Source organism: Hydra viridissima, unplaced genomic scaffold, assembly GCF_058129835.1.
Source record: "Hydra viridissima isolate aposymbiotic clone 2 unplaced genomic scaffold, HvirCarnegie_v1 scaffold_1, whole genome shotgun sequence".
Classification (NCBI taxonomy): domain Eukaryota; kingdom Metazoa; phylum Cnidaria; class Hydrozoa; order Anthoathecata; family Hydridae; genus Hydra; species Hydra viridissima.
Genome location: NW_028324300.1, coordinates 1,830,001 through 1,848,739, shown reverse-complemented (window position 1 = coordinate 1,848,739; position 18,739 = coordinate 1,830,001). Strand labels below are relative to the sequence as shown.

The 18,739-nt window shown below is 27.3% G+C and overlaps 1 protein-coding gene across 2 annotated transcripts; it reads right to left on the bottom strand.

Moving 5' to 3' along the window:
- Positions 1-148: 148 nt before the first annotated feature.
- LOC145187698 (uncharacterized) lies at positions 149-15,626 on the bottom strand. 2 transcript variants are annotated; one of them, XM_090089184.1, is made up of 19 exons: positions 15,075-15,626; positions 10,735-11,019; positions 10,446-10,569; positions 10,127-10,305; positions 9,965-9,998; positions 9,537-9,625; positions 9,210-9,262; positions 8,927-9,027; positions 8,734-8,823; positions 8,011-8,052; positions 6,720-6,802; positions 5,918-5,978; positions 5,511-5,565; positions 5,215-5,377; positions 2,427-2,498; positions 2,082-2,277; positions 1,650-1,676; positions 1,377-1,536; positions 149-729 (listed from the first exon to the last, which is right to left on the bottom strand). In XM_090089184.1, the coding sequence occupies exons 1-19, from the start codon at positions 15,317-15,319 to the stop codon at positions 614-616; spliced, it is 2,175 nt and encodes a 724-aa protein (XP_089945310.1). In that variant the 5' UTR covers positions 15,320-15,626; the 3' UTR covers positions 149-613. The 2 variants fall into 2 exon arrangements, 1 of the variants encoding a protein (XP_089945310.1); XR_016452981.1 differs by lacking the exon at positions 5,918-5,978.
- Between the last annotated feature and the right edge of the window lie 3,113 nt (positions 15,627-18,739).

Below are 18,739 nucleotides of genomic sequence, written 5' to 3'. Positions count from 1 at the left end.
AAATTTAAATCCAATCGATTAATTGCCAAAAAAAAAAAAAAAAAAAAAGGTAATTAATTCCTTTGAATCTAAGCTGAAAATTGCAGTTTCTAAATGAAAATATTTTGTTATCATGAAAAATGTAGGGAATAAAGGAAAAATGTTGATGTATTTTTGAGAATTTATTTTTAATAAAAATTGCATTCTCACTGCTGTATAAAATTCATTTGCTGCTTTGAATATCAATTATAATTCATTCCTTCAAAAAAATTTTTTTTTAATTAGTTTATAAGAACTAAAAATGATCACAGCCAGTAATTTAAAAAAAGTTGAAAACTTCAAAAAAAAAACATTTCAGAATCAAAACATCATCAAAACCAAAGTGGTTGCATTATTAATAAAGTATTCTGTATATATTATTTGAAGAATATTATGCAACTACACATAAAATCCACAGAATTTAAACTAATGGATTCTTTCATTGTCTGTCATTTATTCCTTTTAATTTAGAATTCTGAGCACTTTTTAGCACATCGACACCATTTTTTTTCAGTGGTGTCACTTTTAACAGTGTTGGTATACTTTATTTGTACTTTTTATTGGACTCTGATTTTCCAACTTTTCATAACTTTTCTCATGTTTCATCATCTGAATCATCTGAATATACAGCAATAGTACTTAATGCTCCCATTTTTAATGCTTTTGGTGTTGCGGCGATGATATTAACTGGAGGAGGAACTTTGAACAAATCTAGAATTTGAATAAAATATAAAAAGAGAAATTACAGTTAACAGCACTATAGATAAATTAATGAATGAAAAAAAAAAAAAAAAAAAAAAAAGCATTAACTTGAAAGAAAACAGCTGATATTATAAAATTGTAAATACATACATTATTTACAATTTTGTAATATCAGCAAGAACTTTAGGTCATTTTTAAACTTTATGATTACTTAATTATATTAGAATACTTTTTCAAAATATTTTTTGATTGATAATGTGTAACTCTATTTACAAATTTGTGAATCCATATTAAGCTAATAAAAGCCATCATTGTAATGAAAAAGAATGCTACAAAATAACTTTATTGAAACTTCTTCTTAAAATGCTTTTACATTAATGTGGTGAACATAATATCATTAAGTTTTAAAACGTTTAGACAGCTTCAAGTCAGAGTTAAGCTTATAAACTAAGAACTTAAACTCTCTAATACTATTGAGATAAAATAACTTGTTCGTGTGAATTGAGTGAATTTAACCAACAATTACATGAGCTGCTATTAAAGGCTTCAATTAGAGAAAATTTCTTAAATAGGCAACAGCTGAATATTTATAATACAAAAACAATAGTTATTAAATAGATCTTTCCCAAAACGAAATATTAGTAAAGAAAACTTACCATAGTCTTCGCTAACCTTCAATGGATCATTGGCCTTATTTCGATTACTTTTAATTGGTAGAGAAGGAGGCAATGGAGGTGGAGGCATAAAAGGATCAACTTTGCTTCCATTTTCTTTTTTTGAAGAACGGAATTGAAGTTTTGGAGGACTATTGTTTTGCTTTTGAAAAAATAAATATTTTACAAAGAAAAACAGCATTTAGATAATTAGAAGAGTGTACATTTAAACATTGGAATATGATATACATGCTAACATAAGATTCTAAAAAATACCTTAGATTTTTGAATCACTTGAGGATCCTGGGAGCAAAAAAAAACATGGATTATTTTTTTAACAAAAAACCAAATGACAAAAAAAAAAAAAAAACTCTTCAGGGTAAGTGGGAAAAGTAACATAGACATCAAATGAGAGTAGAATGATAAGTATAACAAGAAGTATAAGATTCTTGATAAACTAAGATATACAGATCTTCTTTTTTGCTCTCAATTGAAGGAAAAGTTGGGGCCCCTAAGTTTATGATTTTTAAATACTTGTATACAAAAGCAACAAAACATTTTAAACTTAAATTTGAAGTTAATACACATAATTGCTCTAAATTCTCAATATTGTAAAAAAAAAAAAAAAAAAAATCATTTTTCAGTAATTAAAAAAAATCAATGAGTGAAACTCACTTAAGAGAAAAAAAAGAAACTTCTGAAACTTACTTCAGAGAATTTTCTCTTTTTTTTAGGCTCCTCTGTAAATTTTCTCTTAAGTTTCGGAGGTGATGGTAATTTATCAGGACTTTTCTTATGAGTGTTATGCCTTCGTTTAGGGCTTTCGCTTCGACTTTTGCTTCTCCTTCGACGTCGAGGACTTCGACTTTTACTACGACTTGACTTGTCATTTACATGATGATTACTAAATAAATTAAAGTTTAGTAACAAAAAATTTCAAACAGATAATAAATCTATTTTGGGAAAACATGCAATAACTCATGTGAATGACATTCAAATAAAGATAATAATATCTTGTATTAAAAAATAAAAATAGAATTTTATGAAAATTACCTTCTACTTTTATGACTGGAATTTTCTTTCTCTCTATCTTCCTTTTCAACATCTTCTTTCTCTGAATGATTACTTTAAACATAGCAATCAGTATTAAAAAAGCATCAAAAATCATTTTTTTCATGTTTAAATGATTTTCACATTCACATTGTCATTTTTACTTTCAAAGTTTACAAGTTTTTTAATGAAAAGGTTTTATAAGACACCTATTAGTGTAAACTAATATGAATTAGCCTTCTAGTACCAACCACAGGTTGGTGATAAAAGGCTTTCTAAAAACCTAAATTATTTTGTAATATTTTTAAAAGAGAGTTATTATTATTATTATTTTTTTGCTAATTAGCAAATCTTATTTTATTAGCTACAGGATAATCCATAATATTGTTAGCTACAGAACAATTCATAATTTTTTTAGCTACAGAACAATGCATAATTTTATTAGCTTCAGAATGGTGTATAATTTTACCAAAATTTAAAAATTCATAATTTAAACAGTGATATCTTTATATTAAGTAATTTATTTCATTTAAATCAGTAATTTAGTCTAGGTGCATTATTTATATTGGATATTTTTTGCAAATTATAATTTTTAAATTATTTTTTACATAATATCATTAGTAATATTTAAAAAACACAGCAAAGACTTATTTTTACAAAATTATAAATATGCTGTAAGCCTCAGAAGCACCTTGGAGGGACGCAATTCCATGAAATCTATAAGAAAAATGGCCAGTAAAGCTGAAGTAAATGAGGGTACCATCAGGAAAGTCATCAAGGATGACTATAAAGCAAAGTCAAGGGCAAGAACATGAGGTTACTTGATTACAGACTCAATAAAAGCTTCAAAGATGAAAGAGCTATCATTAAGATAGTTTGCTCAAGGTTCAGAACTTGCCTGGAGGCAATCATTGCTGCCAAATGAGGACATATTGAATGAATGTCTTGCTAGAGGATAAAGATTATTTATACAATAATTGTCTTGGTAGCTTAATTTCTAAGCTCTGCACCCTGTTGTAGTGATCAGAAATTAAGCTAACAAGACACCAACTACATTTATAATCAGCAATATGGGAGTAAACCTAAGGCTGAGTAATAGTAGTTAGACAAATTGTTCATTAAAAAGTCATAGGTGTTTGTGTATGCACTGAGAATTTAAGTAATGAATTAAAGAAGTAAATTATGCATGAAATTGGTCAAATTTATGCCTAAACATACCGGAGCATGTTGTAAAGCTGAAAGACCCTTCTTTAAATACTGACATTTGTATTGTGTGTAATTGCTACTCTTTTTTTTGCTTTTTTTTTTTTTAAATAAAACAAATCTCTTAGAATTATTGTATAATCAGTAATAAATAAAAACAGAATTTGTTTTGAAATCTTTACTCATTCAAATCCAAATAAGTAAATTATTGATTTTTTAATGAAAATATATGCATATCTAAATATATTGATGCAACCTGTATCTTTTAAGTGTTTACTTATTAAATAGGATTATTTATGTCAGACTTTAAGACTGTCTGAATTGATAATGGCCCATAGGATTTTTTAAATATTTTGAGAACCACTTAATTGATTTTGAGCACTTTTAAAATTTTTTAAAGCAAACTTATTATCCTTTCAAATAATATAATAAAAAGTAAAAAAAAAAGTATTTTAAAGTTGAAGCAAGAAAATTCATTTAGCATAAGTGACTTAAAAATTGTAATATTCCAATTACTTTGCTAGCAAAAAAGTATGATGTTCAAATCAAAATCATTGGTTGTATGATCAAATCATGAAGTCACAGATTAGAAAAAAAATCAAGAAACAGAAAAAAAATTGATGAGGATTAATGCAAATCCAGAGTATTCCATTCAGGGTATCAAAAAAAAAAAAAAAAAAAAAAAAAAACTGGTGTTCCCAAGCCAACAATCCAAGAAGTATTAAAGAAATATTGCTACGTAACATACAGGAAGCAGAAATTCCCAGGAAGATCCCAACAGCAATTCAGCAAAGGCCAAAAATGTGATCAAAAACTGCTTTAAGAAAAACTTCAAGGAAATCAAAAGTGTATTATAATGGATGATAAAACCCATTGGAAACTCAATTGTTTGACATCCCCAGGCCAGTAATTTTATGCAATCCTAAAAGGAAAAAAGCCTGATATTTTGCTAAAAGCAATTTGGCAAGAGTTTACACCAAAAAAAGCGACTTATGCCGATGATCTGAAAGCATGATGATCCACCTGTCTTCTGGCCTGCATTTTTGCTGTTACTCAAAAAATGTAGTCTAATAATTTCAACAAATTGGCATCAAATTTTGTCCCAAAGAATATCCAACAAATATGCCACAGCTTCATTCAACTGAAAAATTTTGGGCAAGCATAAAATATGACCTGCTTAAGGGCAAAATTGTACAAAGATATCAATCAATTCTGCCAAATTTGAGGTATGACATCATGAAACTTTATGAAAGACATTGTCCAAAGCTGATGTGCGGTGTCTGCACTAAATTGAGAAAATATTGTACCAGATAGCAAAAAAACTTTAATGTATTTCGCTTTAAAACAATAAAAAAATATATATCAACATTGATTAAGTGCTTCTTGAAATATTTCAAAAATCCTATAAATACTAATCATTCTGGAAAGGCTTTTTTAATAAAACAGTCAATTTAAAGTAAATTTATATAAAATATTACAAAGGAAATATCAAACACACTCTTAGAGTGTGTTTCATAAAATCATATTAAAATCAGGTAAAGTAATTTTTATGACAAAACATAATGAAAATAGTTTAGAAACAATTCACCTGTAAAAACCTAACATATTGTAAACACTGGGTTGATAAGATGTAGGTTGTAAAGTATTTTGAAGGTTATACGGATTACTAGAAGTGGGGGGGTAAATTTGATTTTGCTTTGATGATGCTATATCCCAGGGTAACACTGAAGATATTTGTGGAAGTTTTCGAACTAAAATTTGAAATAGAAAAGATCTTAGCCAATAAAAAAGTATGAATTCTGCTTGGTGAAAATTTAATTCAAATACAAACATTAATAAATTTTGTTAGAATGTCTGCCTATTTACTAAATTAAGTGAAGTAACCTGTAGGCTGGTTAATGAACTGGAGTTGTTGCCATTCATTGTAGTCTCGCTTAACCTGCATAAAATGACTTTGTTAAAGAGTTAAACCAAAAAATAACTTTAGTTACTATGAATATAAATGATTAAGTCGCAGAATATCCAATATATATCTACAAGCGTCAACATAAAAACTCAATAATCTTTGAATCAAAAATATATACTAAATATACAGATCATAATAAACTAAGAATATTTATAAGCTTTATAAAATATAATATTTTCTTAAGTCTTTAGTTAAAACTTGATCCTCAACCTGAAAAAAGAAATTATAAAATAAACTGCTCTCTAAAAAGAAAGAAGAACATTAGATAATCTTGTGGAGGATGAGGTGACTGTCTTGCACATTCGGGTTGTCACCATATACTCACTGTATCGATTAAACTGCTACACAATGATCTAGTAGTATTAAGACCTTCCTTCTGGGTATGACTAGAAATAATAAAAACATAACAGTGAAAATTTCTGCTACACAACAAGAAGTGAAACGTTTTTACAATGAAAATATGAAATATTGATTTCAAAATAACAATAAAATAACAACTATATAATCTATAAATCAGTAACTTAAATAAATTAATACCACACAAGTGAAAGTTAAAACAAAACATCAATATAATTCACATTCATATAATTCAATGTAATATAACTTTTTTTTATACAATATTCATCAAGGAATAAAAATTCATCAAACTAAATAAAAGTTTAAACAAAGAAAAAATCAATTTAAAAATGAACAAGCTTTTAATTTTTTAATTAAAAGCTTTTATCTTTAAAAAATGTAAAACTTTGTTTAAGCATGGTCAATGCATTAATTTCTAGAAATATTTTTTGAATAACTTTTCCTAAACACTTTTTAGAAACTAAATTTCAAAGCAATCATTTAAAACAACTTTTGTCCTCAGCTGTTCATAAAAATCTAAATTTTTGCCCTCAGCTGTTCATAAAAATTTAAACTTTTGCTCTCAGCTGTTCATAAAAATCTTAAACTGAGAAAAAATGATGTAAAAATATAAGTAGTCTTCATTAAAATATTTCTTCAGGTATTTTTATTTGTAATTTTCAGGTATTTTTAATTCTCATTAGAAGATATAACACTGGACAACAGAGTGTGTCATGATTAAATGCACTGACCATGATGTAGCACCTTATGAAAGAAACAAGCATGTTCACCTGATGTAAATATGCAATGCTTCAAATGACTCTTTTCCAGAATTCTGCTCTAGATATCCTGAACCTTGACCACGAAGAAAAACCTTAACAAAGGTGAACTTGAATTTATCAAAATACTTTCAGTTTGATTAAAATTGTTTTTACTAGAATTATTTCAGTAAAAGCATCAATAAATCATCTTTTTAAATTTATAAAGAAAATTATTTCTTTTCTACATACAAATATTAAAAAAATGCCTTCCTTATTTTTTGAAATATCTCAGAAAGTGAGAAAAAGGTATTACCTTAGTATAATCAGGTTAAAAAATTGTTATACATATGGTTTTTTCACATGCAAATCTTGGTACATTTTTAGATATAAGTATCCAAACAAAAAATATTTTCTTAGGAAATGTGAGCCTTTGCTCTTGATGGGTTTTTGAAAAGAATAGTTTCTTGAAGCTCTTGCCTTAAATCGAGTCTCTTTCAATCAATTTTGAATAGTAAATGGCCTCACTTGAGTTTCAAGTTCTTTTTTAAGAAGGCTGGACACTTTTGGTGCTGATAAAAATTGGTTTTCCTGCACCAACTTGACAATTTGTTGATCAATTCAGGATGTCACTTTGTGCTTAGCTCCTGATCTTGACTGATTTTTCACATATCCAAACCTTTTGTACTTTTTAATAGTCACTGGTGGTTCCTAATGCCATTCCAGTCGCTTTTTTTATTAATCTTAATGTTTTACCTTATTTGAACAAGTCAATAACTAAGTTGTACTGAGCTGGTGTGACCATTCTTTGGTTTAACTCCTATTCTTGATGATATCACTGGCAAGTCAAATAACTTTGAAAAATATCAGTTGATTATTAGCAATTACTGATTATTTGATAATAAAATACTTTGAATTATTGCTATTGAATCTTTTTTTAATAATCACAATGAAAATTTTGTTTATGTTTGGATAATTATCTTTGTGGAGCTTTTAGCATCGTTTTAGGAATCATTTTTAGGAATTTTGAGCAAAGAAAATTAACATAACATAAAAAAAATAGCATAATTTTATTTTTTTGTTATCTGAAAATTTGATTAAATTTGCTTTCAGAAAAATCATAAAAGTTTTTATCTAAAGCTTATTTTTTTTTCTGAAACAACTCGCCAAAGTTTATTTTTCAAAATAAAATTTTTTATTTGGACACATCTTTAACTGCTGTGTGTGTACTTTTAGAGAGCATTTGAGTGCTAGAAAGTTAAGTAAACAGGATATGCATACAAAAAATATATAAAACTAATTTAATAATAAATAATAAGTATACCTTTGCACCAGTTTGCTGAATAATAAAGTTAAAGTTTGAATTCTAGAAATAAAAAAAAAGAAAAAGAAAAAAAATTACAAAGAAGTTACATAAACATGAAATTTATATGAACAAAATGAGATGGAATGAATTTTAAAAAGCTTAATTATGAAAAATTATTAATTAAATAAAACTAAAAAAAAAAATTCACAAAAATATAAAAATATTGTTATAAAATTTAATTTTGTTCAGTTTTTAGTTTTTGATTCATTTGATTTAAAACTTAAATTTAAAAAAATCTCTATTACTTTTTTAGCAACGCTTTACAGAGGCAGTAATGTAATGAAAATTGTTTTAAAGTATGATTACAAAAAATTTATAATTGTTGTAAATGATGATTGTATTGAGTTGTAAAAAGACTTTCTGAACTTAAATTTCTACTAATTTTTATATTCTCAATTTTCAAATTGTTGCCTTCAATAAAATTAATTCTTTCAAAAAATATTAAATAACAGGAATGCAGCAAAATTGGAAAAAATATTTTTATTTTTGGAATAACCAAAATGTCTCAAGATGTGCTAAAATGAAAAGATTCAGTACCAACAATTCAAGACTGATTATATAAGAAAAAATTGGACCATCAACTTTTATGATTGCCATCCTGATGTGCAAGGAAAAAAGCTTAAAGTTTATTTATCTTTCACAATAAATGAAGCAACTTTAGTACATTAAAAGTATCCTTACATCAACTCCTGTTAATCGCTCGTTCAATGGGAAGTCAGGGTGAACATTTGTAAGACCAACAAATACTTTGTCTTGAATGAAATGATGAGTCTAAAGTATTTATTTTACATCAATTAGGTGCAAAAACTTTTTGATTAAAACCAAAAAACTGTTTGTTAAAAGATTAAAAAAAGATAATGAAAAAAAAACAAACTGTTTGTTGCACAGAACCAGTAAGTCCATAATTGCTCGCTAACCCATTGTAGCCATGCTTCTCACAATTGTCAATAACCTGTTGCACCTTGTGAACAGCCACTTGAAAAAAAAATACAAACATTAAAATGCTTCCTCCTTTTCTTTCAGCTATGCATACTTAGTAATGAAATATAAACCTTTGATAACAGAATAAAAAATAGGGCGATAAGTGCTTTAACAATTTTTATGTTAATCTTTCTTTGAAGTTAAATGTTGTTACTTTTGTGAAGTTGAAGACATACCTTGAACCTTAGCAGCAACATCAGCATGAATCATCAATGTTAATGGTTTTTCTCTATTGAAAAATTTTTTTGGGTATTTACTTTTGACTTGAAAGAATCTCAAAATAAAATATTTCATAGCATCATATAAACACCAAAAGATAATGGTTGATAGGCCTTACTTCTTTTAAACGCTTTATTGATTGTTATCATTTAAACTCAATTATTAAAGAAACACACTTAATGTAGAAAACAGAATTGCAAAGCTGAAATGAATGAATTATCTTTTTAAACAATCACAATAACTGTTTGCATCGAGCAACCATCAATTGTGAAAAAGCTTCTTACGTTGTTCCAAACAGTACAAGTTTTCTTTTATCATCAGCACTTAAATATCTTCCACGCAAAGTTAGCGATGCACCACTCTGACGACCAATCTGTGAATTAAACATTGAAGAACTAAATTGTTTATTTGATCTTAATAGATTTAACTTTGCAACAATTATTCCAAAATTACAAGGGAAAAGGAAAACTATAATAAAAAAAAAAAAAAAACTACATAAAAATAAAACATATAAGAACAAAAAATAAGGGAAAGTGTATTCTACAGATTAAAACATAAAAATTAAAACTAAATAAAACATTTCTTATAAAAAAAAAGAAAGTAGAATGCCTTTTCATATCCCGCAACAATTACTAAATATTTGTTACAACATTTTCACAATTCACTAAGCCTTAAAAAACTCTTTTAGAACGCTTCAGTTTAGAACACTTACCAAGTCTTGTGATGAAGATTTTGTTAAGAAAACTCTGTAAAAAAAAATAATAATAAACTTGGTAGAGAAAGTTAAAAGATAAAAAACCATTTTACAATAATATAAGTTATACATTAGAAAAAGCAAAGCTATAGAATATATTTAACTAAAAAGTCCTTTAACCTTGCAGATATGTCATTAATGTCAAATTCAGCAAAATACCCGCCATTCTCCATTTTTTTAACCTCAGGTAAAGTTTTGTTAGCCTGTGAATAAGTGTTGGGTGGAGTAATTTTTTGACCCTGCAAGTCTGTTGAATTGTTTCTTCTAATTTGTTCTGCAGGTGTCCAAACAGAACTTGGCTATAAAGTAATTCATTAAGTTATTTAAAAGAGAAACTGAAACAAACTATATATATATATATATATATATATATATATATATATATATATATATATATATATATATATATATATATATATATATAGACATTATTTCTAACCAGTAAAGACATTGGCTTTGTTTGATATTTCCCTTCTGCAGCAAGTTTTGCTGAGAGCTGAGCTGCTCTTAGTCTTGCTTTTTCTGCTGCACTTAACTCCTCAGTCTCTTTTCTTTGATCTGATCTAAAAAGAATAAAATAGTATTAGAAAAGAAAATTTTAAATATAGAAGAAAATAGAAGGTAAAAAAGAGAAATCTAAAGAAATAATATCAAAACATAGACAAGAAAATTTAACATTTTTAAAAACTTCATTCATTAAAAAAGAAACAAATTGGTTTTGAACATACTGATTATCATAACATGCTGATGCATCATCTGCATTTCTTTGGTCAAATCGACTTTTGTGTTCTACTGGAGTCCCTTTAGAATCAAAGCGATTCCTACTCCCTCGTATTGGTGAAGATTCTTTAGGCGAAACAACATCAAATCGACTTCTTCTTTCAGTTTTTGCTTTGATATCATTTGACACTTTTTGATTTGGAGAATGAACATAATTATTATCTGATAAACCTGCACTCCATTTGTTTTTCATTACAGAATCAGAATCATCATTAAATATTTTGTTTCCAGCACTACATAACCGAAAAAAAATCAACTTACAAAACAAGGCAGTATGTAAACAAGGTATACTGAGGCCATGACTTTTTTGTAAGCAAATATTCCTGCGTCAAAAAATTGACAAACTTTTATTCAAAACAATGAGAAAGATTAGTTTGTAGAATTTTGTAAGAATGAGTAGCAATATAACATTAAAAAAATTGCAGAGAAGTTAATAACAACATAACATCCTCTTTTTTTTAAGACAAAGCTAATTTGAGTTTAAGTTGCTACTTTTTTAAATAGAGGTCATTAAAATCTTGAAGACATTTGACATAAATCAAATTTTTGGTTCAAGAAGTGACTTTTTAACAAACTGAGCCAAATTGAAATCTTTCTCTTTCTTTTGAATAAAATTTTATTGTCATAGGAATTATAAGTTACAAGTCATAAGCCTAATGTACCTAATATACCCTAACTCTAATGTATACATATATTAATGATATATTACACATAAAAATGTTATTTTTATGTACACTAAATCAATTGTTAAAAATTATTAGAGTACCTATACGGCATAATGCCCAAAGATTAATTTACATATGAAATCACCTAGTTTTTCAAAAGTGCATCAGGGTACCACCTCCAATTTACTTCAAATTTTGACCACCCACAGCTTTTGTGAAAAAAACAATTTCAGCTTGATTCACTAAACTGTTCAAAAGTTACAATTGAATCAATATAGACCGAAATCGGCAAAATTTGAGTATCTGGAGCTTACAGTAGATTTTTTTGATTTTTGAAAGATTTCAACTTTTTAAATAAAATAGATGAAATTTTTTATGGTAATAGTTTTTCACCCAAATTATCTAATTTTTCAGGTGTTTTAAGCTGGTTTTAAACAACTTTTGAGTTTTTGTACCTCAAAGGTGCTAATTAACACAATGTTAGACAAAGTTTTGGAAACTTTAATGCGCTACAGTTCAATACCAACAGACAAGCTGTGCCAATTTGTTGTTACTTTTGTGTACTAAGAGTAACCATATGCAGTAAAAATTAAAATTATGTGTTATTTTAGCAATTACAGCAGCCTGTTAAAATACCACTTTTTTAAAAAAGTATGATAAATTACATTAACTTTGTAGGCATAGAAAGTAGCGTAGATAGTTAAAATGAATTATGAAACTTTTTACTGGCAAGGTTCCATATATAGACAATCACCAAAAAAAATTTAAAGACCTATACTCCATCTTATGGCATGATTGTAGCCCTATGACTATGTAGCCCTATGGTGTATAATTTCGATTTTTTCCTGAATAAATATAATCAGTTTTCCCTAAATTAACATTATCAGTGTCTTAACTTAATTTATTTGGTATGATTTTATAATATATATTTGTTTAATTTTATACATATAATATAATTATAATGATCTAATTTACACATGGTTATAATTTGAGTGTAAAATACTTCAATTGCTTCAAGAGTTTGTAGTTAAATCTAAATCTGCACAGTATTTTTTAGATTTTATTATTTTAGTTTTTAATACTGCAAGAACCAAAAACTAAAAAGTTCTGTGTATGCAGGAATAGTTATATGTATAAATAGTTTATTTGTTGCATTTTAGACAGTTTTAATCACATTTGTACTTGAGAGTTCATTTTTACTGATTTTATTACTGGAAAAATATAAAAAAGTTTTATTTTAGATTATAATGTTACATAATTAACCCTCAATTTTAATATTTTTAGATTAGTAAAAAATGTCAGAAAAATGTTGTGTGGGAAGAATTTTAAATGAAGATTGTGATAAAATATCATATTGTAGAATGGTAAGAAGAATAAGACTAAAAGATACTGATATTGAAGTTTTAACTCAAAGGATAGGATAAACTTTTGAACCAAATGAGGAGATATATTTCTTGATGTGAAGCACTTCAAAAATACTGCTGTGATCCATTTAAAGTCCACAAGAAAAAAATTATCAAAGGATTGTGTAAGGTTAACATATCAAATCAACTTAGGATCAAACCTAGTCAAAAAGTTTGTACTAACTGTTTAAATGAATTCAAACTTGAAAAAATAACAGAAGTTAGTCGAGATGAAGCTGCTGAAGAAGATTTTAGTTCTTCAGACCTTGATAAGACAGTTCTTAATAAGAGTGTGTCTTTATTGGAAATATCTCCACTCAAAAATGTAAGTAGGCGCGACAAATTAGGAAATTGAAGACTAAAATTGCCAATATCCCATGGCAAAAGTCCATGTGATGGAATAGGAGGAACTATAAAAAGAGAAGCAGCAAAAGCAAGTCTATGAGCAGCAAACGCAAACCAGATTCTTACACCAAATCAACTGTTTACATGGGCTGAAAAAAACATTAAAGGTGTTAACATATTTTACATTTCAAGTGATGATATCAGTAACCATGAAACTTATTTTAACCTAAAGAAACGATATAAAGAGATGAGCACAATCCCAGGCACAAGAACCTATCACGGTTTTGTACCAGGTGGAGACAAAGTATTTTTATGGAGAATCTCTAGCGATACTGTCTTTGATACCCATTTGCTGAATAATATTAACTTAGCAAAAAAAATCCTTCAAACTTTCAACCTGGTAAATACATTGCATGTTTTTACGATGATGAATGGTACATAGGGCTTGTGCTTGAGATTTGTAATGAAAACCAAGATGTTAATGTAAAATTTATGCATAGAAACAAATTAAATTTAAAATGGACTAATGATGCACGATCAAGTCAGTATTGGGTTCCATTTGACAAAGTAATATGTCAAATAAATGCTCCAGCCATTAAGGGTAGAAGTGCTTGTAACTACAAACTTGCTAAAAATGATTATGAAAGTATCATGAGTAATGTAAACCAGAGATAAAGAAATTAGTGTACTTGTGTTTCATGTGTATATACACTTCTACTTTGCATAATAGGTATCCTTTTAAACTAAAAAAGCATTGCACTCAAAATACTAAACTTATGTCATAAAATAGAGTATAGGTCTTTGAATCTTTTTTGGTGATTGTCTATATATAGAACCTCGCTAATAAAAAGTTTCATAATTTACTTTAAATATCTACGCTACTTTCTATGCCTACAAAGTGAATGTAATTTATCATACTTTTTAAAAAAGTGATATTTTAACAGGCTGATATAATTGCTAAAATAACTTTTAACACATAACTTTTATTTTATCCGCATATGGTTACTCTATATACACAAAAGTAACAACAAATTGGCACACCTTGTCTGTTGGTATTGAACTGTAGCACATTAAAGTTTCCAAAACTTTGTCTAATATTGCAATAATAAGCAACTTTGAGGTTCAAAAACTCAAAAATGGTTTAAAATCAGTCAAAAGCACCTGCAAAATTGGATTATTTGGATGAAAAACTATTAACATACAAAATTTAGAGTGATCACCTTTTTTCTTTACAAAGTTATGCTCTGTCAAAAATCAAAAAAATCTACTGTAAGCTCCAGATACTCAAATTCTTATGATTTTTCTCAATGCTAAATCAACTATGGAACAGTTCAGCCAATCAAGTTGAAATTTTGAGGTTTTTATTTTTTTCATACATACTGTGGGTGGTCAAAATTTGAAGCAAATTTGAGGTTGTACCCTGAGGACCATTAGGTGATTTGATATGGAATGACCCTGCTTCATTGTTGAGGAAATTTTAGAGCATTAAAAAAAATAACTGTTCAAAGATTAGTTATGAATTTAATAACATAAATTGTTTCATGAATAAATTATCATTATCTTTTTTGTTGTTGTGTTATTGTTTTGTTTTGTTTTGTTTTTTGTTTTCTTTTTGTTTTTTTTTTTGTTTTGTTTTTTTTTGTCTTTTTGTTTTTTCTGGAAAAAAAAAACATTCTTTTTTTTGGGAATGGGAAATGCAAACAACAAAAAGCATCCATGTAGTAGAATGATCCTCTGAAAAATCTGATCCCATTTATAAAATAAAATAATAACACAAAAGACAACTAAAAAACTACTTAGGACTTAAAATTGCTTCAAATTTTATGCTTCTTATTTTTAAACTCCTATATTTGTATTAAAAAGTAATTTAAAAACCTTTTTTTTTCTCTAAATGCTTTATCAAGCTTTCCAATAAGAACACCAAGCCCATCATCACAAAATAGTTCTCCTGCATCAATCATAAGTGCACAGTCACGTAAGGGCCCACAGAGCTTAGCACGAACAGCAAGAGCTTGTCTTCTAGGCTCCATTGCTGTAAACAGTTGCCATTTTAAAACCTCACTTCGCCAACTTTCATATTCAGTACCTTCTTTAAACACGGGTATGTCACCTTCAGCCATGGTATTAAATCATTTTTAATTTTGCTAAGAAATGAATACCACTGTCTAGAAAAAACATGTTATCCAGAAAGTCTTTAATTAGTTTAGTATCTCAGTTTGGTTCAGTAGCTATCTGATGCCTTTCATTTTTTTATTTAAAACTTACTTAAGTAAAATATTTATAGTTACATATTTATTTCATAAGTTTATCCTTTGGTATAAAAACCGCTAGTTTATAAAAACGGAACTTTTTTTATGACATTTTTGTGTGATTGTATCATCTTTCTATCATCATCGTACTACCGCGCCATCTTTTTTTTTTTCCAATAACAGCATTTTAGACGGTGACGAAGATTACCTTAATATTTCAATCTTATATATATATATATATATATATATATATATATATATATATATATATATATATATATATATATATATATATATATATATATATAAATTTTACGAAACTCTGTTAAAATGTGTAGCACGGATTGTGTAACACTAAATGTTAAAGTGTATCGGACCCTGGTGCCGTTTCGCATTGGCCTTATTATACACAGGGGCCTCAAAATCCTTAAAGCATAAAACCTACATTGGAACCATCCAGACTTTTGCTCAGCAATGAAGAACCTCTAAAGGAGATCAAATTTCTTAATCTTTCGGCAGATGCTTGAAATCAGCTTTATAAGTTTGTGAACTGTGGGATATAATTCTACAAGACGCGAAACTAGTACCTCAGAACTACGGCGTTTCGTCTGGTTTCTCTCTCAGCAGACATTTATCAACACAATCTGAGGCTAAACAGCACTAAAACTAGAAAGTATTCATTACCATTATTGACTCAACTCTGTATGGCCTTCAGTGTTGATTTAACTCAGTGAACATATCTACACCCTGCTTGAATTCCTTTGACAATTTAATACTTAATTGCCAGAAAACCATTTTTGTAGTTAAAATTGATGTTCAATCATTTGAACTATTGTTGTTTTTTTTTCTCATTAATGATATAGGTGGACGGTTGTAAATGCGTGATATACACGAGCCCTCAAAATGTTAAAGTGGCTCGGCCTCTGTGAGACCCTGCGAACCAACATTATTAGCCGCCATTTAACATGATCGCTGTATTACTAAACATTACCGATGTTTTTTTGATATTTTCTTACTAATATAACATACACAATATCAACATTCAAGTTAAATATAATCGCTGTAACATGTATGTATATATATATATATATATATATATATATATATATATATATATATATATATATATATATATATATATATATATATAATATTTTACTTTTAGTTTATTGTGATGATGAGCTGAAGTGTCATACTAATGTTTTAAGTAAAGAGAACAACTTGAAGCATACGAAACTTGTCACAACTTTTTCAAAATTGTCTGTTATCTTATAAAAGTTCATGTGAACCCATCAAATAGTTAGCTAAACTATGTCTTTTATTTAATTATGTTTTGAACCCTGTTGAGATAGCTTCCTTCCAAACAAAACACTGGGTCCTTGATTTACCAGTAAAGCGTAGTAAAATAGAGTTCTTTTTCTAAACAAACTAACGGTGCTAATGAAAACTCTTTTTGTTTCTATCGCTTTTAAAAATAATGCATCCCACAAGCATTTTTGAATTAAAAATGTCGGAAAACCATTCATAGATTTTGATTAGAAAGGGACAATATCAATATTTTTCTTCGAAAAAGTATTTAAGAGAAATAACACAAAGATATAAAAACCGTAACTTTAAAAATGATAAATAATTATTATTATATTATAAATATTATTATTATTCAGAAACGTCAATTTGAAGCGGTTGTTAACTAAAACCATTATACGTTCGTTGATCGAAAACATTGACTAGTAGCAAACCCAATACTGTAAAATATCTGAAGGTGGAACTGATAAAGAATCTAGGATTCATACCTCGGACTTCATGTTAGGTCTGTCGAGAGAGTGAACGAGGCTATGACCAATATGCTATGATGAGTCTTGGACAGCAGCAAGTGGGAACCAAGAAAAGATTTATAAAAAAAGCTAAAAGGTTACATCTTTTTTTCTTTTTTAAAAAATCAAAAGTCTTTTGATGAAATGCTTGAAAAAAAGTATTTGTCATTATTCCAATTGGTAGGCACTCACCCACCTGGAGGCTCAATTTATAAACATCTGGCGTAAAAATCAAAAAATCATCCTATTCCCTTCACCATAGTATCCTCTTTATTTTTGACATCATTATTTACAAAACAATAAAGCCAAAAAACGTTATGGTTGTTGTTTTTCATCCTTAAAAAAATATTTTAAAATAAATTCGTGTCTGAAGATAACTGATAGTTCTTTTTTTTTTTTTTTCAATATTTATAACAATAAAGCAGTTTTAAAAAAAAAAATCAATAAACAGCGAAAATATATTCGAAAAAAATAACTCCTTAAATTCTCTTTTAGCTTAAAAAATTTACCTCTTAACTTTAATAAAAGGTGACAAAATATATTTGATCCAATCGCATAAGATGCTATCTAAGCTTTGTGATTTAAAGAAAACATAATTTAGAAAGAGGTCTGGTCCCTAGTATTAAAAGAATTTTACAACAAAAAATTAACATTTTATGTTACTTGTAACTAATGAAAACCAAAATGGAGGTAATGGAAATCACAAGCTAAAAATTGGCTTTGGTCATGTAAAATAATCAGATAAAACAATCTAATATTGGTAATCTTGTTAAGAACTATACCTAATAGTAGCTATAATAATAGTGGCTATATAAAAATAATAGTGGCTAAGAACGTTGAAGGAAATCTTATTAAAATTAAAAAATAGCTTGTTAAGGAGGTGACTTTTACGTATCATGAAACGTGCTTACATAGATAAAGTTGGTTTACTTTTAAAGCCTTTTATGTTTCCAAACCTTTTAAGACACTATAACTTTCGTGATAATTGATTTTCTTACTTTTAACGTATTTATGTCGGTGAATTTTTAGAGCTTAAGAAGATGTAAAACTAAATTTTATATATATACAATATATATATATATATATATATATATATATATATATATATATATATATATATATATATATATATATATTGTATATATATATATATATATATATATATATATATATATATATATATATATATATATATATATATATATATATATATATATATATATATATATATATGTATATATATGCTTTTTTCTCCCAAAATAGTAACGATTTGAAGATGTAGCAGCTACTGACTGCCAGTTGAGATGCCAGTTCATTATTGAAATGTATGACAAGTAGAATTTTCATGCAGCACTCGAAGTGTTAGTATTTACATTAATTGTTCTTTAAAAGAATACCTGATATGCCAAGTAAAACAGAGATTTTTATTAATGTAGCGAGCAAAGATTTGTTGTTGTTAATATGCAAGTTTTAAATC

What these genes read in the sequence shown, in the direction of transcription:
- LOC145187698 (XM_090089184.1), bottom strand. Translation starts at nt 15,319, where the DNA reads ATGGCTGAAGGTGACATACCCGTGTTTAAAGAAGGTACTGAATATGAA. An exon ending in TCAGCATGTTATGATAATCA is followed by an intron (nt 10,570 to 10,734) that starts GTATGTTCAAAA and finishes TATTCTTTTTAG; the next exon opens with ATCAGATCAAAGAAAAGAGA. An exon ending in AATCTTCATCACAAGACTTG is followed by an intron (nt 9,626 to 9,964) that starts GTAAGTGTTCTA and finishes TTTAATTCACAG; the next exon opens with ATTGGTCGTCAGAGTGGTGC.